The sequence below is a fragment of the Malaya genurostris genome, chromosome 3 (assembly GCF_030247185.1).
Source record: "Malaya genurostris strain Urasoe2022 chromosome 3, Malgen_1.1, whole genome shotgun sequence".
NCBI classification, from domain to species: Eukaryota; Metazoa; Arthropoda; class Insecta; order Diptera; family Culicidae; genus Malaya; species Malaya genurostris.
In genome coordinates, this window is record NC_080572.1 from 257,196,163 (window position 1) to 257,221,310 (window position 25,148).

General features: G+C 36.3%; 1 protein-coding gene across 2 annotated transcripts in view; it reads right to left on the reverse strand.

Annotated features, from left to right (window-relative positions):
• LOC131438427 (semaphorin-2A) overlaps positions 1–25,148 on the reverse strand; it is a 250,567-nt gene that overhangs the window by 32,099 nt on the left and 193,320 nt on the right. For both annotated transcript variants that reach the window (XM_058608443.1, XM_058608442.1), the window contains exons 5-6: positions 19,826–19,894; positions 1,306–1,413 (exon numbers count right to left, since the gene is read on the reverse strand). In XM_058608443.1, the coding sequence (XP_058464426.1) occupies positions 1,306–1,413; positions 19,826–19,894 (177 nt within the window). The remainder of the gene's footprint in view (positions 1–1,305; positions 1,414–19,825; positions 19,895–25,148) is intronic.

A 25,148-nucleotide genomic window follows, 5' to 3' on the forward strand; every position in this document is an offset into this window, starting at 1 on the left:
ATTCGGATCTGGATTGACTTTTTGAAGAATTTAAGGACCTTTTATTTGCATCATAGCTTGTGAAAATCGGTTGAGAAATTTCCGAGAAAACTAACTGCGCATTTTCATGAATAATAATTTGCGCATATTACCTTGTAATTCCGGAACCGAAAGTCGAATAGAGATAAAACTCAATAGCAAGTTATGGGATTATAGAACCTTTCGTTTGAATCTAAGTTTGTAAAATTTGGTTCAGCCATCTCTAAGAAAAATGAGTGACATTTTTTCATTTTTTAATGCATATCACCTGGAAATCCGGAACCGGAAGCCGGATCACGATATAATTAAATAGCCGCCTATGCGGCCATGATACCTTCCATTTGCATCTGAGTTAGTGATAATCGGCTCAGCCATCTCTGAGAAATTGAGTGACATTATTTGTTTCTTACAGACAGACATAATCACTCACACATCCTCATACTCACGTACCCACACAGACATTTTATGATCTCGACGAACTGAGTCGAATGGTATATAATAATCTAAAATCAGTTTTCACAGTAATTTCATTTCATTTCTATATGAGAAAGGCAAAAACTCTTAGTGCTATTTTACCTAAGCAACTCAGCGCTCATTTTCTAAATTGAACCTATTTTTGTACGTTTTTTAAAAAATGTACTGAAATTCGCACTTGGAAAAAGTTGTCCATGTTTGCATTGAAAAGATGTCCGTAAGCAAAAAAATAAGTCGCCACGCTATGCACACAGAAAAATCTAGCCATGATTTGACAGCCACATCCATTTTTATTTGTCAATATAAAGATGTAACTAACACTGCCACCGTAGCGTCATTGTGTCTGTGAACACATTTGACATAAGGTTTATTGACACAAAAGTATGGCTTTGAAAATGGAATCGAATGAATAACTCCGTCTCGTTCGACAGTAAGTAACATTTGAAACATTTCCTGTATCGGATGGCTGATGCAATCCTAACGGAATAGGTAATAGAGAAACATAAACAGGAACGAGAACCTGGAAACTGTACCGAAGTCGCAAGAAAGTGTATTCGCAATTTTCATGCCAAATGAAGTGTATGAAACATAAATATATCAAGAATATTAGTTTTTTCAAAACAAGTTTTGGACGAAAAAAAAATTAACAGAATGGTCATTTCTCTTCTATGCACTATCATAAACACGACGGAAACAATACAGGGATTGAACATCGATTGTGATAATATAAATTTCATTGTGATCAATAATAATCAATTCGGATTTGATATCGATTTCTGGTTAAAGCTGGATTGTACTGAAGCTCATACTCACATAGATCACCACGTCCTTCGGGTTATGTGCGTTGGTACCGCAGATGTACAACCGATTTCCGCTGTCCATCGGCTGAATTACTCGTATGTGATTTTTACAGTCGAACATCTGAAACAAGTAAAGAGGAGAAATCGATCATTATAGAGAGATTCTTGTATTTTGTTTGTTGCTATGGTTGAATATATTTGAAATATTATATTTGTAATTGTAAAAGCAGTTTGGATGTATGCGTCACTTTTATCATTGTTTATTACACTCTTAGCAAAAATGAAACTTACGCTTGACGTAAATTCAAGCATGCCGAAATTTCTTCGATGATGACATAATATTGCATTAACATGTGAGTATAGTTTTTGCGTCTGTATCAATACAAATTTCTGTTAACTTAACTGTGAGGTTAATGATATGACTTATCTTTACATCCTTTGGATTTCAAATTTAAGTGAATTACGACGCTCCTGTTATTTTATCATTTTTTCTAAGTCTGCACCATTTGCAGATCTCAAATAAGTTCGGTTTTCCTAATAATACATTTCGATTATTGAATAAAATTAAAACAATTATTTCATTGTATTTCTTTCGGGTGTCCAACTATGGAATGCATAATTTAGTTCGTAAAAGAATATCATTCATGTTCTCCACTTGTTATGAATTTTAAAATATTTTGACAGAAAATAATGTCACACCTGTTAAACTATATCATTTCTGCAGCATATTTACCAAACATGCCATAGTTTACCAAACATAACTGGTGTCAAATGAATATGCCATAACATGAATTCAAATTTTTTTATATCAATAGTAAAGTCTAGTGCAATTGGAACCGAGACAGTTTATTCACTTTGTAAATTAGTACGTTTTAGGCCTGAATCCTTCGGCGAATGAGCAGCCGATGTGAATTAAATTAACAATATTAATAACAATGATAACCATAAATTATTATGTATTTCGTTATTGGGAAAAACAGAAACACAAATATTTTGCATTATTAAACGAAAAAATTTTCTTTCATTTTCGTCGCCATTATTCTACTTGCAGTATCATGGAAAATGCAATTATTCCAAATTTTTGGAAAGATTCGACATAATTCTATGTCTGTTATGTTCGTTCACCCTTTTTATTCTAAATAGGTATAGGATTCGCTCAAACTAAAAAACTATTTTCCGAAGTGAGCATGCCAGTCTTATTCGTATTTACTTCATCCAGTTGTGTCTTTGACATTACCCACCTGTCTTTTATCACGGAATTGATGTATTTATGTTCATAAGACTGTATGTGTTAAATAATGTTACTCAGAGCCGAAAATTGTCACGTATTTTCAGTAAAGGAATTCAATCGAACAACCTCATTTTCATTTAATGACTGCGTCAGTTATCGTAGATGATTGCATTCAAAACAAACGAAAGAAGAGAGACGAAACATTTTCGTATTTCGCTTCAGCAAAAACAAATTAATGCCAACGTTACTCATTTTGGTACGACATGACGAAACCAAAATATCGTCTGCAGGTAAATTCAGTCGAATTTCACTTCTCATTATTTCTTCAATACAATGAAAATCTGTGAAGCTGGGCAAAAATATATGATAAGTCAAAGATATTAACAGTTCGGCTGAAAAGTTCGTATCGTTTAATAGAAACACACATTTTTTGCCAAAATTCGTTTTTATTATTCAACATAATTGCCATCAGAGGTGATACAGCGATTATAGCGATCTTCCAACTTTTCGATAACATTTTTGTAGTACGATTTGTCCTTTGCCTCAAAATAGGCCTCAGTTTCAGCGATTACCTCTTCATTGCTTCTAAATTTTTTACCAGCGAGCATTCTCTTGAGGTCTGAGAACAGGAAAAAGTCACGGGGCCAAATCTGGAGAATACGGTGGATGAGGGAGCAATTCGAAGCCCAATTCGTTCAATTTCAGCATGGTTTTTCGTTGTTGTTTTTGATCGATTGTGAGCTCACGCGGCACCCATTTTGCACAAAGCTTTCTCATATCCATATATTCGTGAATAATATGTCCAACACGTTCCTTTGATATCTTTAGGGTGTCAGCTATCTCGATCAACTTCACTTTACGGTCATTGAAAATCATTTTGTGGATTTTTTTCACGTTTTCATCGGTAACAGCCTCTTTTGGACGTCCACTGCGTTCATCGTCTTCGGTGCTCATATGACCAGTACGAAATTTTGCAAACCACTTACGAATTGTTGCTTCGCCCGGTGCAGAGTCTGGATAACACTCATCAAGCCATTTTTTGGTATCGGAGGCACTTTTTTTCATCAAAAAGTAGTGTTTCATCAACACACGAAATTCCTTTTTTTCCATTTTTTTCGCAATAACAAAAGTAGCTTCACTCAAAATGCAATATCTCACAAACTAATAATCAGACAGCTGTCAAATTTATACACGTATCTTTTGAAGGTTGGTACTAACTGAAAATGGTATGGAATTAATTCTAGTGGCGCCCTATCATAGAAACGATACGAACTTTTCAGCCGATCTGTTAAGACTATAGAATTTTATCCACATCGAATTACAGGATGATGAGTGTTCAATGTTTTTAAACCATCATTTACGTTGTTTGCTGGAGCGACAAACCATTTTTTTTAAATTAGCCCCTGAAAACACAATATTCAAATCTAAACATTGTACCATCTTTAAAATATTCGATTTAGAGAAATATACACGGAAAGAAATCCGTTATCGTTATCATGAATAAAAAATCATGAAACCAATCATCCTTTCCTTTCATGAAATCATGACAATCATCACAATAATTCGAATCATGAGCAATTGCTCTTCTCCCATGAAAATCCATCATGGTATAAATCTTCCGAATAAAGTGACAATGTGAAAATTATGCGATATAATGGTAAAATGCATACATTGAAATAAAAGTGCTACTAAAATTGGTTCAGAGACATATTTATTTAATCACGTCAGCTCTGCCCCTAATTCGTATTACTGTTTTTGAATTAGTTGATCTTAACAACAGAATTTCAAAATTGACTATTGAATTAGTTGAAATTTCCAGTTTACTTTGCTGAAAAAAAACTCTTGTTTTTAGAGAATATCTCGGACACGACCCAGCAAAATTTCAATCCAACACGAAATTCTCATTGGCAACTGATTTTGTGATTAATATCAGAAAATTTAACTCTATCTGTTACCATTAGTGCTGAAAGACAGCAGAAAGAAAACAAAACTCAATTTGGTTTTATTAACAAGTTATCCATTAAAAAGCTAAAAAAGATAGTCTTGTTAAAAGTGCTTGCAAATTGTTTTGATGTTTTTCGCATGTGTTACGATATATTCATACTTAAATTTCTAAATCGATATGTAAAAATGTCGTAAGCTCTTAGTGGAAAGTGTATTTGTTCAGAATTTGTGCGCATTTGAAGCGATTGTGCTTGATAATGTTTTTACGTGGAACGGTGGAGTGAGTTTCGAATGCAGCACTCTAATTGTATATGTCAAACGAAGTGAGAGAGGGAGAAAGTCGATTACGCGAAGTCGAATGAAGAAAACAGTTATATAGATGAAAATTTTTATGAAATCAAGTTTATATTTCGTTTATGTCTTTTCCTCCAATACAACACAGTAAGTCGCTATCGTATTTATGCCTGCCATTATAGAAAAGACAACCGCGTCTGAAAAATTCTTTTCGGTAGTAGTGTGCCATCTGGTGGCTAATAGTCTTTACAGTGTAAACGTTTTTTCGGTGACAGTGCGCCATATAACTGCAGATCAAAGTCAAAGTCATTCCTTTTGTGGAATTTGGCCTTTCTGTTTCAACAGACTTCGCAGCCGATTCTTAGTGTACAGAATCATTGCATCCCTAGTACTATCCTACTGACACTAACACTAACTGCAGATCGCAGAAGCCAATTCATCCATTCATGTTGGTTGAAAACAACATTTTATTTTACTAATTCAACTAAAAAATCAGTTGAATGGTAATGCAATGTGCCTTGGCTAAGAAATGTCAAAACGTTTAATTGGTGAATTCAACTAAAAAAATAGCCATTTCAACTAATATGTAAATCGTTATTAAGGAAATGAGAATCTAAATCAGCAAAAGTAAGACTTTTTCAGTTGTTAAAAAAAAAAACTAACTCAAATAAAAAAAACAGTTAATTTTTTCGCCAAAATGCTGATTTCGGTCTTTCCGTGATAGTGATCGATATATATATATGTTTCTGTTGAATTTGTTTCCGTCGATACGGGAAGTGGTGGCTAAGTACAGCGAAGCATGCTTAGTTTCGTCTAGTCAATTGGACTTTCTCTTCATGTGTTTTCATATGCAGAGTAGTTTAACAAAAAAAAAAAACAATTTCCCCGATTAGGAGTTAGCTACGGGACCTGTCTCTGCGGTAACACTTTGGCGGTTCATAGAAATGTCTATATCTGTATTAATTTATTTAAAAGTATACATTATTCATGTTTAAAATTGTTTTCCAAACAGTCTATCGGAAAAACAAAAAAAGCTATACCGCAGTTTTCATCAGAAATATTTGCAAGATTTTAATGTGAAATATGTTTGACGTTTAACAGGATTCTCTAATATCTGCAAAAATGTGTAAAAGCATACCCGGAGTAACACACGAATAACTGTTTAGAAAATACAGTGTTTTTACGTCGTTGTGCAAAACCACAATATGTTAGTACTGAAAAGGATTCAAATTATATGAATTCAAATTAATCTATAGAAGCGACTCGTTACTTAGCTATTCGAAAGCATAGAATTTAAAACAAGTCAAGATTTTTGAAAAAAAATTATACGTGTAAAATGCGTTTATAATACAATTTTATTTCATATTTGAACGGTTGAAAGAAAAAATCGGATAAGTGAAACTTAGTTTGAAAAAAAAACCATTTAAGTAGAATGTTTTAGAATGCAAAACCTTGAGAAATACATTTGACTGCAAAAATCGGATGAAAAATTTGTTTTTTGAACGACCGGCCTGGTTTTTATTCGATTCTTACAGTCGAAGTTTTTCGAAGAGCTATGTTTTTAAACGATATTTGATTCGGATTCGGATTCGGATTCGAGCTTCGCACTCAATATTTTTATTGGGGTTTTGCAGTCAAAAATGCTTTAACGGGTATTTTGAACTAATTTGCAGTCATGCGGTTTTTGCATTCAGCCGTTCATTTGAAACTTCTTATTTTTAGACGCCTAAGTTTTTAAAAAGACCAAATAGTTCTTGATAGGAGAATTTTGGATCATGGTGTATAATCATAACATGAAAATTCACTCTTTTTCAGAAAATATGACTCATTTTCTCATTTTTGGATCTGAAAGCTGCTGATGTTCTTTTTGTATCCTAAATTAAAGTGAAACAACAAAGCTGATACAAGACACTCAATTAAAATTCGGCCTGTATTTACAACGGCGACTTAAAATATCAGTCATTTTCCTCACGAACCATGTATTTTAAAGTATGAATAAGATTTTTTAGAACGCGACCCTGGCGGAATAAAATCTGAATCATGTTCGGAAATAAGTGATTGGAGCACGACAACCCAAACAACTTACAGTTTCATTCAGGGCGTCGATATCTTAACGAGAGTTTTCTTTGAAGTTTTTAATTACCGCATCTCAGTCTTCCCTTTTGAAGTTGCTCCAATGTCCAAGTGAGCCAACAGAAAATCAATCCATCAAACCAGTCCTTTTTGGAGTATCCAATCTGCCCGGGGCTTATTATTGCGGAGTAGCGGAGACTAATAAACCTAGAGCAGCATAAAATAACAAAAGCCTCGAAAGCTGAAGTGTAATTAGTGCCTCGCTTGTTTTTATTGACAAACGAAGGTCCCTTTTCGTGTCGTCTGCTTCGGTCTGGTCTGGAACCACCACCAACGGCTCAATACGGATGGGAAAATCAATACTTCAAAGGAAGTCACCATCGGCCATTCGTCACTCAACTCCGAACTACCGAAGCCACCTGTCGTGAGACTCGGTTGAATCGGGAGGGACCCCATTCTCCATTTGACTGGAATTGGTCGACCGCCGCCAATCCCTTCCCTTCCGTGCGCTGGAGCTAACGATTGCGAAGTGAAGAAGTATATAAAACACACATAAAATAATTGCTTTGGCTCGAAGTTAGAATGAATGTTACTCTTCTCACGGCATAATTCCCGGCTTAAAAGTCGCTCGGGCCGAATACACGCCATTTCGGCATTAGCACGTAATAATGGTAATAATTTTGTAAAGACGCAATCGTTAAACGGAAACGACTTCGTCGGTTAGCAGGTGGCAGAGTATCATATGATAGTTTATGGATAGGTAATAGCTATTCAAATTAGAATTGCTAGGCGAAACTGGATTATTATTCTTTTAAATTTTTTAGAAGATTCAACTTACCGGTATGTAATAAAAGTTACTGAATCACTCTTGCACTTGGTATGAAATTTCGAAATAACTACCATAGGATTCAGATGAAAAACAATTGGTTGAGGTGATAACTCTTGCTTTCAATATCCACCAAGAATATCATCAATAACAGTCCATCTACCGAAAACCGGTATGTTATTATTTTCAACTGTGCAAAATCATCCGAATTCCGATACCATTCAATAACTCGGAATGAAACCTGAAAGCGAAAACGAGCGAGTTCAATTTGAAAGCATGATTTTCTGCCAACCTCAAACACCCATGAATCGAAGCAAAAATAATCCATTCTCAAGAATCAGTCATGCGAGCAGAAACACGCTTCGCAGTATTTAATTCGTGTATATTCGCCAAAAGTCAGACACGTTCACGTTGGCGTGTTCATAGTCTTCATTCCACAGCCGCGCGCCGAATCGTCAATTTTTCCCAACAAAAATTGGCTTAGTCTTCCCGGCACGTAGCAATTTTTCCGCGTACGTGAAAATGAGAAATCGAAGAAGCTGATTCACCTCCGAAAACGGTACCCGAAATAGGGACGAAGGGCGGAGAGGTTCGCCTTGGATGGGATTCCACCCATCATCATCATCCGTGAGCACAGAAAATGCGGACGGCGGCAGCGGGAACGGGGTGCCAATGTGAACATCTGCTGATTCACGCTCCTCGTCATTCGTTACAAATTGTCGACAGCTAACAAAAGTAAGAGATAAAGTTTCACGCGAAATTTTCCACCGAAACGCAATTATATCGAGCTTGGTCGGGAAAAAGAAGTCCTCTCGCTATTGGCAGGCGTCTACGTCTACGCACAGAAACCGTTACAATAAAATACCAGAATTTACATTTTCAATTTTACACCGACTCCCGTGCACGGAAACGGCAAATCAGCGGCACTACCTTTGGAAGGATTTGGCCCCCGGATATCTACGTTGGCGTCACCGCCTAACCTTCGAATAAATCCCACTTCTATTGCGCCATTACGCGGAAAAACTTTATCTCTTTACCGCCATGTTTTTTCCGTGTGCCGCCACCGTCGAAACACCAAGCAGGGAATAATATTTTTATTGCCCCCGTTTGTATTTCATCGATCCAGGTAAGGTGCGGGCGAATGGACGGGAATTGAGGGTGGGTGGTAGGTCCGGATAGGAAGTAACTAGGGATGTTGAGTAGGACAAGTGGTGAAAATGATTTCCGAGCGGTTTTGCAGCAGAGAAAAGGCTGTCATTGCGGACATTAATTTGTTGCGACGTCATTTAGTTGAGTCAAACCGAACTCATTTTTTTTTCGAGCTTGCAGAATTTATATATTCGTATCAATTTTATAGTTAAACCGAAAAACATCAAACCTTTCTAATAAACCTTCCATATAAAACATTGGACTTGTAGCGTAGTAAAACTAGAGCGCCCGAATTTGCATTTTGTGATTGATTTGGAAGAAGCAAATCATTTTCACTGTCTATATCGACTCACTCAAAACTTTTCCCTGAATGGTCAATATCGACGCGGGCAAGGAAGGGAAGCAATGTTAGTCCGATACTTGTTGTTTCAGGAGACCGCGGGTACCACCGCATCTCCCCAAATTCCACGGAAGATAAATGGTATTAGTAGCGGTTGAAGAAAATCTGGAGACCACCCGTGCGATGTTACTCCCTTATTGACCAGAACCAACTGAGGTTGCAAAATGATCTTTGAAATTTACATGCTTCGGAATAACGCTTTGTTCTACATTGTGCAAACTGAATTGATCCAACTGATCAATGCTGACGCAGGCCACGTAGATGTTGATTCTAGTTTTGTTCGAAGGCTTTTCTTGGATATGAAACTGTCGTCTCTTTTACGGAACACCATAAATTTGGCAAGAAAAAAAAACAGAGACAATCAGACAATGGTTATTATTTATTGAAGTTTCGATTTATTGAATGATCAGAAATATATGGTTTCATCTACTCGAATCGATGGGAAAAAATAATTCCAAGCAGTAAGTCAAATTATAGCGAAAATCTGTTGAAAACAGTTTGTGCTATAGATGCTTAAAACCACTGTTTGTACGGACATATAGAAACACTGAGAGCGGAACAAAATCGGATTTCAGGAACCACCAAAAGGATGCAAACATGAAAAAAAATATTGCAAAAGAAACTTTTCGATACATACTGTGGCCAGAAAAATTAAAATGTCTCCAACTTTCGTACATAATTTTAAATCACTGGCAAGGTATAAAATCGTTCAAGATGAAAACTGGACCGAACCGTAATGATACGTATTTGACATCAGTTTTCGATAAAAAATCAGTTTTCGATATATTGTAGAAAAATTACATTTTTATGCATTTCACTGATTATATTGAAGAAAATACTAGTTTCTATAAAACGCTCGGACTTTGGATTTGACATTCTTCAGTAAATTCTGCACAGTTAATTTTGTTACTTTCCTTGTGGCAACTGTATAGTTTTTTTAACCCCTGCATGTTTTGGAACACTGTACCTTCCTTCCGAAAGTGCCGCTTACAATTGCCCAATACCTTTCAATTGGCCGAAGATCCGGGCAGTTCGGTGGGTTGATGTCCTTTTCCACGAATTGTACATTATTTTTTGACAACCACTGTAGAACGGAGTTGGCGTAGTGGGCTGAAGCCAAACCCGGCCAGAAAAGAGGACGAGCCTTATGCTTTCTGTACAGTGGCAGCATTCTCTTCTTCAAACATTCTTCCTCGTACATCTTGGCGTTAATTGTGCCCTTCGTGAAGAAAATCGACGACCGCAAACCACAGGTACAAATTGCTTGCCAGACCTTCTGCCCAAACTTGTCCATCGCCACCGTGGTGTCAGCGTCGTCCAGGTCCTGGTACACCGATTTCGTATAATATTGCGGTCTGGGCAGCGCTCGAGAGTCTTCCTTGGCGTAGGTTTTGTCGTCGATCAGGATGCATCCGTCTTTATGTTATTCTGTAGAATCCGGTTATACAGTTTTCGTGCCCAAATCCCGCGAAAAGAAATGAAGAAATGAAGAAATGAAGAAATGAAGAAATGAAGAAATGAAGAAATGAAGAAATGAAGAAATGAAGAAATGAAGAAATGAAGAAATGGAGAAATGAAGAAATGAAGAAATGAAGAAATGAAGATATGGAGAAATGAAGAAATGAAGAAATGAAGAAATGAAGAAATGAAGAAATGAAGAAATGAAGAAATGGAGAAATGAAGAAATGAAGAAATGAAGAAATGAAGAAATGAAGAAATGAAGAAATGAAGAAATGAAGAAATGAAGAAATGAAGAAATGAAGAAATGAAGAAATGAAGAAATGAAGAAATGAAGAAATGAAGAAATGAAGAAATGAAGAAATGAAGAAATGAAGAAATGAAGAAATGAAGAAATGAAGAAATGAAGAAATGAAGAAATGAAGAAATGAAGAAATGAAGAAATGAAGAAATAAAGAAATGAAAAAATGAAGAAATGAAGAAATTAAAATATGAACAAATGAAGAATGTTTAAACTAATGCCAACTTCGTAGTAAAGCATTGGTGTAGTGGAATTGGCAAAAATGAACAGTTTCAGCGCAACCTCCGCTACACGGGCGTAGTGCACTGTATAAACGGAAATGTTAAAAACCTGTTTTATTCCACCTGGTGGTGTAATTATGCCTTTCTCATATCAATCATACTACCGTATATAATAATGTGGTATTCTTCAAAATAATTTTCTTAGATTCTTAAAAAACTAACCGAAATCGGTTTGTTTGACCGTCTACTGATAAAAACTATCAATTGGAAAAGATTTGAGATCGATTTAGAAATTTTTTTAAGGTTTTTCCCCATTTTCAGTGATGGTATACAATTTTTAACCCACTTTACCCTATATTTCCGGATCCGGAAGTCGCATCCGCATGAAATTCAGAAATTACGCATATGACCACAGGACCTTTCATTTGAAACTAAGTTTGTGAAAATCGGTCGCGCCATCTATGAGAAAAGTTGGAACATATATTTTCTTTTTTTGCACATTTTACCCCATAACTCCCGAACCGGAAGTCGGATCCAAATAATTTTCAGGAATTTTTTATGGGATTTCAAGACCTATCATTTGAATCTAAGTTTGTGAAAATCGGTTCAGCCATCTCCGAGAAAAGTTAGTGCAAAAAAACGTTTCATACACACATACACACATACACACACACATACATTTTGCGTACTTGACGATCTGAGTCGAATGGGATATGACACTCGGCCCTCCGGGCCTCGGTTCAAAAGTCGGTTTTTACAGTGATTGCATAACCTTTCTATATGAGAAAGGCAAAAATGTTTAAAATTTTTTGATCGAATGTCAAATTTGATTATATAGAAACTTATGAAGTGATTATTCAACCTCAGGTTAGTTATTTCTTGTCTATGTATCTGTATCTAGTATTTGAAATCTGTTTAATATTTGTGTGAACAGTCGGTATAATACCGATAATTCTGCTCAAATGGCCTCTTTTGTCTCTTCCAGGGAATACGTTGTCGGTTTATCGAGTGAGAAGAGTTGACAGCAAATAGGGTATCAATTGAAGTATATAAAACATGCTCTCAAGCAGTTCATCAACAATTTGCTAAACACATAAATATTCAGAAAGTCTTCTCATCCGGAATAACCCTTTAAATGTAAAAATGGCATCCATCATTCCTGTGTATTTATATAGCTTCACTTCTTATCACTCCATTCACAATTTTTATAATATTTCTATTTAATACAGCTATTATTGGAAAATATCAACTAAACTACTAATTCCATTGCTAAAACAACACGCTGAAATATGAAGAAATGAGGGTTCATGACAGTTCACCACAACTCCAAATGAGAATGGTTTGTCTTCTTCATTTGTTCAAGAACTGTTTTAACCCTTCTGCTTTCCCAAACACCTCTCATCCATTCCAGCGTCAGAGCTGGTCAGGAAAGTTTTCATAGCTTAGTTTGTTCAGCGTACCATCAAAAATGATCTCTAATCGTTTTCACAATGAATATTAAACAACCTTTTTCTTATGATGCAATCCTTTCTTGGAAAAGCATATTCAGTTGTCTGCAGTTAATTTCTGGAATTGCTTATCAGAAGGAAAGAATTTGAAGTGAACCCGCTAGAGTCGATATTTTTCAGAAGAATGTTCGATTTTGAGAACGCTGCCATCCAGCGCATGAACACATACATTGTATTCTTCTTGGAATGATATCTATGAAACACATTTACTTCTAGTTTTCATTTTTGGTCATCCCTACTGCTGGATACACAGAAGCGGCAAACGGTTCGGGTTAAGCCACCACGCCGAAATCTGGAAACATGATATCCTCCGAGCACTTATTTCACCTCCTTGATGCGTCCCTCATCCTCGGTATACGCTCGTATCAACACAACCTCCAACGCCACCGCCAGCAAATATTCGTGTGCTTTGGTAACGCGTTGACCTTATATGTTGACCTGCGAGCCAACGCGCCCGCACGACATGCAATCATATTTTGTAACAAAATTGAAAAGCGATAAAGCGAAACAATGAAGGTGTAGTACGGTGGAAAAAAAACAACCTTTAAAGAAGCTATATTACGACCACAATCGCCCATCGAAATGGACAATTTCGGTGTCCTTCTGTTTCGATCGACAGCCGTGCCGAAATATACTTCCCATCCGGGCTGATTGATGTGGATGGCTATACCAGATGACCCCACCCCCACCCGAATGCCTTCGAGCTGAGATACGCAGCAGGAACGCTGCCATCCAGCGTAGCGGAATTTATCTTTTTTTATGATTCGAGGTACGACGGGCAATAAAGAAATCAATTGTTTAATCAAATAGTAAACCGGCATGACGTCGATGGGTGGTGATTGAACGGTAAATTCGATGGTGAATCATTTGTGTATTATTGTTTTCTTTTCTTTTTTTCTACCTTTATGGAAATATTATGTTGACAATCAAAATAAATCAGGTAATGTTTTATGAAATAATATCAGTGATTGATTTGCATTTGGTGTATTTCATCAAGGTGGCAGATGTAAATTGCCTTTCAAAAATTTCATGTATTTCAATTTTCCAATTGTACTGATATTATGAGCGGTAAAATGTTTAAGTGAAAGAGTTTTGAAATGCGTACATCAATACTATTACTATCATTCTAACAACCGTAAAAGATTGCAAGTTTTTCATTCATTTACTCGGAGGATAAAAACCATTTATATACGATGTGTTTTTTAGTCTTGGTAAGACGTACAGTCGCCTTGAGCTTGTTTTAAATTTGATCAGTATCTAACGAGGAAAACATATTGGAAAAATGACATGCGAATACAACTATGTAATGAAAACTACGAAAAAGTTATCGCAGAGACGGGACACGAACCCGTAACTAGCTTCATTTGAAGAAACAACATAATTGACTAGAAGAACCAAGCATGCTTTGCTGCGCTCAGGCGCTACGGCATTCAATTATAGCCATATCTCTATGGGGATCCCTCCACCTGCAATCTTACATTAAATGATAAATACTAATAAATGCTCTTATAGTTTGGTTTGAAGAAATCAAGGATTTGATTTAAAAAAATTAAGGATTGTTTTGGCGACAGCTACACAGAAGTCTGATGAGTTAGCATACTTCCTTTTGGTCGAAGACGTAAGAGGCATATTAGAGAAGTTTAGGTCGTTTGTTTATATTTCAAAATATACAATTCGTAACACGCTGTTTGTGCACTACTCGTATGGCCATTTCAGGTGTAGTTTCAATGCAAGCAGTCATTTGCCTCTCTGTGCACACAGTAAACAATGTTCATGATAAACGTTGCTCTCCAGCTGTGAAGTTTGCACTATAATAAGATTTTCATGTGTAGAATATATTGGAATTCATCGAGAAGTCAATGTATCTGGTTTATGAACCAACAGATGATGAAGGGTTGGTGTCGTGTTTAAAAAAAATGGAGAGATAGACCCAGTATGGAAACCGATGAAATCATTTCTCTCGTGAAACCAAAAATCGCGTTCTTATCGTTGGTTGACTATCAATGAAGAGGATGATACATCTTTATAAATTTTTCACGTTTCGTCCATCATCCCATCAGTGCACTGGCAGTTCAAATTGAACTCGCATCTAAGTTTATTCTACATAAATAGCAGTTTGTATATAGACAACTAAAAAATTTTTTCTCTAGGAACGCTAGTTAGTTACTAGAGTACTAAGATATGTTAGCTAATGGCATATCAATTCTGAGGGTTTTGATACAATAAATTCTCGAAATTCGTATACAAAATTTTGATTATGTAAAGTTTAAGTTTGATATTTTATGGTATTTTTTGAGCGGGTAGATGCATGTTGATAATGGTAAATGATGTTTTAAGTCGATTCAAAATCCAATAAGGGTTATGAACTTTTAATGAAAACTCTAACACAATGAGTAATTTCGAAACAAGTTTGTCGATTTGACTCCAGGAAACAATGTTTGGAGACGTGTAAAAATCCAAAACGGCGACATCCAGTCTATCGATTTTTTTTAACAGTTACAAAATGAGTATTTTTCAAACGAATTCGGTTATAAGACTTCGAACGAAGATATTGAAATCTCGTTTCAATGAAAAGATGGCGACGTCTGATATTACGAAAAACGATTGATGGAATCGTTTCGATTACGATTTTTGGGTTATTGATATTTTTTAAAAACTCGTACGTATTGAGTATTGTTGAAAGGGGAGTCCTTAAATGACCACTACAAGATTACATTGAAGCCTTTTCAAGATCCAAGACGGTGTTTTAAGATTATAGACATTCTTTGGCTTGAAAACCCTTACTGGTTAACCATTTCACGACCATAAGATGTTCAGGACGAAATATGTCAGTACAAGACAATATTTTAGCTATTGGGGGTGTAAATTAAGAGAATATCACCAGAAAAACATAGCAGGGTGCATAAGTTTCCTATAATTTCATGGGAAACATTTTTCCCTATGATTCTTAGAAATAAATAAAAGAAGAGTTGGGTTTATTATATCGTAATTTAATTTATTGATTTAATTATCAGAATAGTAAAATAAATAGTTGGTTATGGCATTCTACGAAACGATTTCATGTACTTGTGGACATTGTACATAACGTCATTTTGCACAAACTTTTTAGTGCAATAAAGATTGACAGTCCTTTTTGATTATTTGTTCAGAAACACATTTGTCACCTTGGAAATAAGTTTTCTTCAACATTCAGAAAAAAAACATCGATTTAATAGTAATTGAAGAATCTATAACGATTTTTATAGAAGGGAAACATATTTCCCTTGAGCGTAGAGGGGTTAAGGATGAAAACTAAAATGAATTTGATTTGTAAAAACTGAATACGTTTTTTTATTCATGGACTTTCTTGAAAAACGAAGAACGTGCATTCTTATCTTTACTGTATATCAGGTTACCAACGTAAGTTACGTTTCTCGAATTTATTCGTAGAGCTATGATTCACATATCAGGCTGATTCTTAGGATTCTGAGATTGGCTATTAGAAAATGGCTGTGTTTTATTTTTACACAGCACAAGTAATGCGTCGTGCGTGCATTATTTACAAAAGCGGTATTGTCCTACTGTATGTATTTGAGACTCGTTCTAAAATTTTTACCAGAATCTCATATTGTCTTAACCCTAAAGACTTTTGAAGAAACATTCTAATCCTGTTCTGCTGAAAAAGTCTATGAAGATATAATTTTGTCGTGAATACGACTTACTTTACTATGGGGCACCTTTTGAAAATTTATCCTCGGAGGGAGAGAGAGAGAGTTTTCGATCGTGAATATCTCTTGTTGTATCTTATGTATCAACATAATTTTTGTTACATGCATTCGGAAATATGATCATAATTTCATGACAAAATTCTCAGTTGTATGACATAATCTCAACTAATTCAAAATTGAAACTTTCTGAAATGTTTGGTATCGACGAGTCTCAAAGAGGAAAACTCACGATGCGTGTTTGCCTTTCTCCTACTTTGAAAGCTCATTGGTCAGTGATCTGTAGAAGAATTTATATAATTTAACTACCAATAGATTCGAAAGATTTTAACTTGTAATAAGTTATAAATAGGATTTATAACTAATTGCCTTGAAATAAATTCGGTTTTTGCGCAAGTCTCATTAATTTGTAAAAATAAATTTTTTTGATTCTTCGTTATTTTTGTATGAATCTGTTTCGTTGCGTCAAAACCCGTTTTTTATATTTGGAAGTTTATTTTACCTCAATAAATGTTCCGGTATAGAACATCAAAATGGCGGTCATGAAATTTTCTGTGATGCAAATTACGCTTAACCTAAGATGTAATAAATCAAAAAGCCCACATCAAATGTGTCATGAATGTACTTTAGAACCATCAATTATTTTCTGAGTGAAACTGTCATCCAATGAACACACACACACAGAACTAAATTTATGGAAGAAATGAACTGACAATAATGTCTTAAAGATAATGTTTGAAAGCAATATTAAGGGTATATGCATGTTTTTATTCTAGTACAAGTTGCTCTATATTTAGTTCAGTTGTTAGTCAGGGAAAAACGATTTATAGAAGCTTTATAAACTATCATATTACTTGACAAAATAAACACTTATAATCAGTGCCGTACCGAGCGTTTCTGGCACCCGAGGCGAATTCAAAATTATTTGCGCCCACGAATTTTTTTAACCAACTCAATGAAGACGAGCTGATATTATTATATTTTTCTGTGTATTTATCCCAAGCCATTTTCAATTTTATTAAATTGCAGTCTCGAGTGTTACATCACAAATCTTGCGTTGAAATTTAAAATTCCACAAAAGCCTACTGGAAACTATTTTAAAATCATAGTCCAGCCAATTATTCGGTTTATAAAGCAAAATGAAAAATCAGTATGAACCTGCGTTAAATCTATTTCGAAATGGGTTTAAAATTCAAAAAACTTCAAAAACCTGCTTTACGAATCACATTTAATTTATTCGGGTGAATTCTATAGTAAGAATTTCATCTACTATTTTGGCATTTTTTCTGATTAAAAAATAAATATATGTGTTTTCATTTTTCTCATGAATGTATAGATAAAAATAAGAATAATAGCTAATCGCTGAAACTGAATAAAAGGTGTTTTTTACAAAAGTTTCCATGATTTAATAAAAAACATATTTTTTGTGATTCATAATTTTGGTATAAAATGACGATGAATCACATAAAAATATTTATAAATCATGCAGACTATTGTAAGAATCGCATTTATTTCAGTTTCAGCTTCGTTGTGTCAAAACTTTTGTGGTTGTTCTGAAAATGAAACGTAACAGTTAATCGTGTTTCCCCTTTTTTGTGTTTTGAATTTTTTTTATGTCAATAAACGCTACGGTAGAACATTTATTTGCTTGTTTGCGCTCATTCAACCCCTCTGACTATATATCCTTATCACATTGGGTGAGAATCGATACAATATCCATCAATTTAAGATCTCCATACACAGATTGAACCATGTATGGAAAACCAAAAACCCGAACAAGTTGCGTCAATGAGGACAGTTACATATTAGATGCTATGAAGTACCGTAATCGCATTCATACAAATCACACGAATATTATTCAATACACTCTGATCATAAAACTGCAATAATGCTTGAAAAAATGCAGTAGACACTTTGACATTTTCAGACATCTGATAAAAATGCTTTTGCCTGCGCGCAAGTTTGCAAGCTTCGCCATAAGCCCATTCATTTCTAGTAATTCCAGAATGGTTGAGTACCCATAAGAAGTAACCAGTATTTGAATTGCAGAGGTCTTAGATTTGGGTTCGACATGTGATCATATATGATTACGGTGGCATCTAAAAGGATTTATGTAACAGCCCAATACTAATCTTAAACTCAATCTAATTTAAAAAGTTTTCCCAGGAAAATTCGTAAGAAACTAATTGTCTACAAAATAATCGTGCAACAAATTTGTACCAATTCCATTATGTTTGGCGTTCCTCTGGATGTTGGCGCCCGAGGCGATCGCCTCACTACGGCACTGAACGGCACTGTAGTGATTGCAGAATCAATTACAAAATCTTACAATCTTACATCACAATCTTTTAAATTATAACACGAACTATAAGGCTTTCGAATTAATGCTTCGAATAATTTATGTATCTGGCTTCTAAAACTATGAGATTGTCTGGCTGTGTCCTTTTCACAGCACAAGTAATGCCTCGTGCGTGCATGATTTACAAAAGCGGTATTGAATGTGATTCACATTTAAGACATAATTTTTATTGAGGTGGATTAAGATAATTATTTGATAAACATATTGGTTTCTTGAAACGGTTTAACTTGAATTAAATACTAGTATTGTATACATACGTCTTCAGTAACTGATATATCATAATAATTATTTATGTTTATGAGTTGAAATTGCTATTTGATTGAATCTTCGGTTAAACTTCGGTTTGTTACCATCTGTTCCCTTGCGCTGAGGAAAGAATGAATTGTTTTCGTTTGAATTTACTACAATTTTGTAGTTTGGCAGTCGATACATCTACTTTGGTTGATCTAGAAAGTGAACTTCTGTTATTGGGTTGCCTCAACAACTAGTCTAGTAATAGAAAACTGGTTTGCAGATAATGTAATAGATAACTAAAGAGAAAGCTCCTAATTTATGGTTAAGAAACAGAAAAAAAGAAAAGAAACTCACAGAAAAGATGATTTTTTGGAAAAAGATACGCTCTGAGGCAAGACTCGTACCAGCATTCTCACGCAATCCGTACAATATGTCTGAAAGTTATCATGTAGCAGCTTTCAACAACACGTGCAATGCCTCTTGATTACTGGCCCACTTTCTCATTGAATTGACAATGAGCTGCATAACTGTTAAATAAGTAGTTACTCAAACGATTCTTTTTAGAGTGGAAATACGTCTGCATGACTGCTTTCCGCATGCGAATGTGTGTTTTTCCTAACAATTGCGTGTTTTGCTCGTAGTAATTCATTGAACTCGCATTTATGAAATTAATCTCCAAAGCGACAAAGAAAAATTTATTATTTCAATATGGTCTATATATTCCTTCCTTCAAAATGTGAAATCATTCACCATGAACAGAATACCTATAATTTTATGATTTTGAAACACTCTTTGTAGAACAATTTTACCAGCCGAGATTGTTTCACTTACCTCGCTTTTGCCTTTGGACACACAGTTCCGGATGTCCGAGCTGGACGGATCAAGTACGATTGCATCTCGCTGTAAATGAAAACAGAATGGAAAAAGCGTAAGATTAGTTCAATTGTTTCCAAGTTAATTCAAAACAAATAATCAATTTCATATAATCAGAAACCACGTTATCTCATCGATTCGTTTCGAAAAGCCTAGCATGGATGAAAACCCCAGCCAATTACCAACGTTGTCAAGCACTTGAGCGTCAAGAGCGAATAAACCAATTTCAACAAATCATTGAATTCATCTTCGTCGCTTTCCGACACCGTTCGCTGCTGGAAGGATTTTGCGCTCGCTCAGCTGAATGAATGGCACTAGAAATTGAAGCAATAGCGATTTGCAAACTACCAGGACATCATGACAGTGCTCTCTCGGTGATTGTCAATCTTGTGGTAGTTAGTAGCTAGTAGCTAGGTTATAAGGCTCTCCGGTATCATTCATCGTTCCGATGCCGACGCACGCAAATGGCGATGGCAAAGGATTGGAGTCAACAATCGGCTTCACCATCTTAATCAGCTCGCAAAATCTCTTGACAACTAAGCAAATACGCGCCAGCCGACTGTGCTAATTAGCAAATTAATTAATTTTGATTCGAGAGCAAATAATGGCAAATGAAACCGGGTAGCGGGTTGACGAATGCCGGTAAGGGCTCTGGGGGAGGTATTTGCTCTGTGGGTGGAAATCGATGAAGCTACCCGATTACAGCATTCCGATAAATGGGGAAATAGCTATACCGAAGGACCTAAAGCTAACGATGTTGGAAAATCTCTAATACCTGAATCAACAGAGATTTAACACCAATTAGTTGTCGAAAGAACGGATTTTTTTTTTCTTCCTAGGAACCGTCGTACCGCTTACACAAGCTACGATTGCCGTTCGACTGTATTGCGTTTTTTCGTCAAAGACCAGATTAAGCGAATCTGAAAATTTTCAATTTCAGCTGTCAGAGGGGAATAGTTTTTGCCATACTTTGTATCGGTGTTCTTGCGAAAAACGACAGATCGAGAGAGAGAGAGAAAAAGCGGTCACCGTGACAAATCCTAAATCCTTCTTCTGGAGCTTCGGGTCCAGCCGAGCATAGAACTAATTGAATTTTTATGAAAACCAAAGTGTCAGAGGCAATACATGTGACGTTGACAAGGAACGAATTTCTCCCCGTTTGCATCGTTATTTGCGGCTTTGCCAAGCGAGAATTGCTGTTTCGATGAATCGACCAATCCGGGCGGTTTTTTTTTCCTGATCCGAGTTCCAGATTGCATCATAAGCCGGACATACGATTTCCTGTTCTGATTCTGCCTGGCGTCTTCAACGTTTAATATCCAGAGCGGATATTGATTTTAGCGAATCGTTTTAAAATGTGACTTGAATTTTAATTCCATTAAAATAAAGTTCGGCTAAATGCTCCAGATTACGCATCGTTTAGGCAACCGCTCGGAAAATGAAAACGTTATTAAGCACAAGCCCTAGGGAAAGTCGTTTCCAACTGTTCAAATATTTATGTTCATTAATTATTATTTTCCCGGGATTCAAAGAGCACACATTAACTTGCCCGAAAATTCCATTTATTTCGCCAAAGCACAACCGAAAAAAAACGATGCGTCAGGATAAAATCCTACGTTTCACCCCTACCGCCAGGCTAGGAGTTAAATTATATTCACAAGGAATTTATATTAATTGCGTTGCTGTTTTGAGCTTTGATGCCCACCACCAGTCACCAACGGCAGGCAGGCAACGTGCATCGAAACATCTACAGCCACATAAAAGTCCGCTCTAAATAAGTAGAAAGCGCAAGGTGCGGAGCCAGCATCCCATCCTTCGAGTTCTGGTAACGACCAAATGCTTTGATGACGGTACCGGAGATGTGTGTATGCTGCGAACGGATAACACGGAATGTTACGAAGCAATCGCTCAATAGGGCAGGACAGGGATAGAATGGGGGAAATTTTCCATGTGCAATATGCGTTTGGCACGGCGGGAATCGGTTATGGAACTAACGCTGAAAAGTCATTAACAATCTCCCGCATTCGGTGGAAAACGCTTTTCTCAGTGCGTGCATGCACAGATACGACACACATCCAGGCCCGCAAATGGAACAGAACAGATCTTGATTAAAAATAGCGTACACAAAAATAATTGAATCCACTTGAAATCCCGGGAGAGATGAACATCCGCAAGCTCTGTGCTGGCGTGGCCGGGAAACTGTCGAAGACCGCTAGGAATGTGAATGTCGCCTTTTTCGAATGCGGGACGGGTAAATTAAATAGTGTGTACAAATAGCTTGTTTCTGCCGGAGGGGGCGGAATGGTTTCTGCTGTCGAGAATGGTTTTCGGATGTGTGGATGATTGTGTGATTGGTAGGGTGGTTCACCATTTTAGGTTTTGCTCTCTCACATCTGGTGCTGAAACGGGTTCTAAGAATTTTGGTTGATCGCTCTTTGAAGTCTGCATTAACTAATATGTTCATTCAGCGCGATGCTATAACAAATTTATGAAACTCTCTACCGCATATGGCCGATTGTTTCGAATCGAATACCTTGCAGCCAGTTTATCTTTGACTAACATGGGGGAAAATTATATGTTATTCTATGATATTCAAGTCTCGAGGGATTGATGGTATTAGGTAACGAAATTGAAATGATTCTTGATTGAAGTTCCAAACTTATGCGCGCTCTTTTTCTATAACCAAAACTTGTATAACTTAGCTAAGAATGCTACGTACTTAGATTATGTTTGTTTGTATTTCAGCGTAGTCATTTTAATGATCTCTGAATTATTTTGAAATTGAGTAGTTATTTTAAGCTCTAGCGTTATCTTTGCTGATTTTCGGTCATAACTCTTCGAAGATTACTGTTGTTCCGGAGAAAATTATGCCGAACTGTTCCTGTGTACTGAGGTGAGAGTTGTATTTCCGATTGTGTCGAATAAAATACGAAAGTGAACTGATATAAACAAAATATGCCACTCTGCTCGTTTGAGGCTACTGAATTCAAATCAGCTATTTTGTAATCATAAAGACTGACCCAGAAAGTATGGACGCACTTTGATTTCGCTGTAAATAATTCACAAGTGTTAGACATTCAAATTTTATTCGATATACTGATAATATTAGACTACAACAACAGAATATTATTCTCAACATTTGCTACTTAGCCATTGTAGACTAGCTGGCGCACCTTCTTGCGAACGTTCCTCATTAAATTCCGTATAGACTTCTTGGCGACAAGTTTTGACACTTTTTTCCAATCTTTTTCGAACTGTTGAACAGTTTCGGCTGCCGAGACATGTTTCCTAACACCGTTTTCGTTTTAGAACCTACATGCGGGCGACTTTGACTCCGAGTAAAACGAACACGCCCTAAACAACAACTCATATAAAAAAAGAAAAAAAACAAACTCGCATGGATGCGTGGTGCGACCCGAGAAAATTTTCAGTGCGAAACTAGGCGATTGGAGTCCGATCTAGAGCGACCCCAGGTTGCTAAAACAAACTCATCAAAAGTTGCTTTGGCGACTCTGGGTCAGCTTTCGGGTTGCTCTGATCAATAAACGAAACCGGTATAAGATGTGCCTTCGTTAATGCACAAAATACCTCAATTGGTCGAAGTTGTGGGCAATTTGGTGGATTCATGTCTTTTGGGACTAAAGTGACATTTTTGGTGGTATACCATTCTACCGTTGATTTCGAGTAATGGCAAGAAGCAAGATCTAGTCAGAAGACAACAGGATTCTTGTGGCTTCGAATCATCGGTAGAAGTCGTTTTTGTAAACATTCCTTGATGTATATTTCGCTGTTCATTGAAGCAGTGGTGATGAAGGGTTTTGAAATCTTACCGCAGCTACAAATTGCCAGACCATAGCTTTCTTACCAAATTTTTCAACTTCAGTCGATGTCTTGGACTGGTTTAACACTTGCCCTTCACTCAACGTATAATATTGTGGTAACGGCAAGGATTTGTAATCGAGTTTCACGTAGGTTTCGTCGTCCATGATGATGCAGCTTTCGAACACTCGGCCTGATCGATGCTTCTTGCTTCGGACTACGTTTTGGTTGTTTCTGTTTCTTATAGGTTCGAAGATTCAAACGTTCTTTAGCACGAAGAAGATTTGACTTCGAAGTGCCCACTTTTTTTGGCCACATCCCGAACTGAAACCTCCTTCTTTTGCTCGAACGCCTTCAGTATATGTTTATCCAACTGAGGGTTAGCAGGACCTTTTTTTCGACCCGTTTTCAATTTATTCTCAAAGGTGTTATCCTCACCGAACTTCCTGATTGCATTTCGCACGGCTTTTTCACTTACTCCTTCCATTTTTGCTATCTTTCTCAGTGACAGTCCGCGTTCTGTGCACCATTTGGACACAATTTTTCGACGTTGTTCTGCTGAAAGTCCACGCATTTCGAAACAAACTAATGAAAACGAATAAACTACTGCACAAGTGGTTAGAGAAGAGTGTAAACAACAGGACGCAGCCATAAAAATTAACAGATTCTGAACCATTGCGAAATGGCAGTGGTTTTTGGTTGCGTCCATACTTTCTGGGACAGTCTTTAGTCTTTCCCTGCGGATTTTGATGCAGTTTCATTTATGTGAAGTTTCAGAACGATGCGATTTTCTTAAAGTGAATTTTCAAAGCTGTGTGATTTTTATGCGATTTTTCGAGATTACGCAGTTCATAGTATTATTTGCAACGAATATTCGAATCGCAACCACAAATCACTTACTAAATCAGAATTATATTAAATCAAAACTAAAACCTCAATATTAATTTACCAATTCTTTTTTGCAAATATTAGTTAATGACTAAATAAACTCACTTCGGTTCAGCTGGTCACCGATTTTCGGAACGCACTTCGAATTCTCAGATATGGCTTAACCACTTTTATTCATCTTAAATAATTTAATAATTAAATTAAATTGTCGTACAGTTCCATTGGTGATTGAGAAATCTGGCTACCGATTTCGGAACTGCAAGGGAATGAGTGTTCAAAAATTCAAAGCATCAATTGATATGGCTATGCAAAGACCGCAATAACGATGACAATTCCAGGGTGGCAAGTGAATTAGCGATTTCAATTTCCTGGTTTTTTCCCGGTTTTCCCGGTACGTGAGATAAAAAATTCCCGGTTTTTAGAACAAGCCCAAATAGCCTATGTTCAGTATTTTTTTTAATATTTCTCTCATTCAAGCTTCAAGTAGAAATCCCATGTCGAAAATAAAACATCGAGAGTTGATAAATTAAGTGTTTTTCGGGTATCTCCTTGGAACTACGTTTCAAAATCTCAT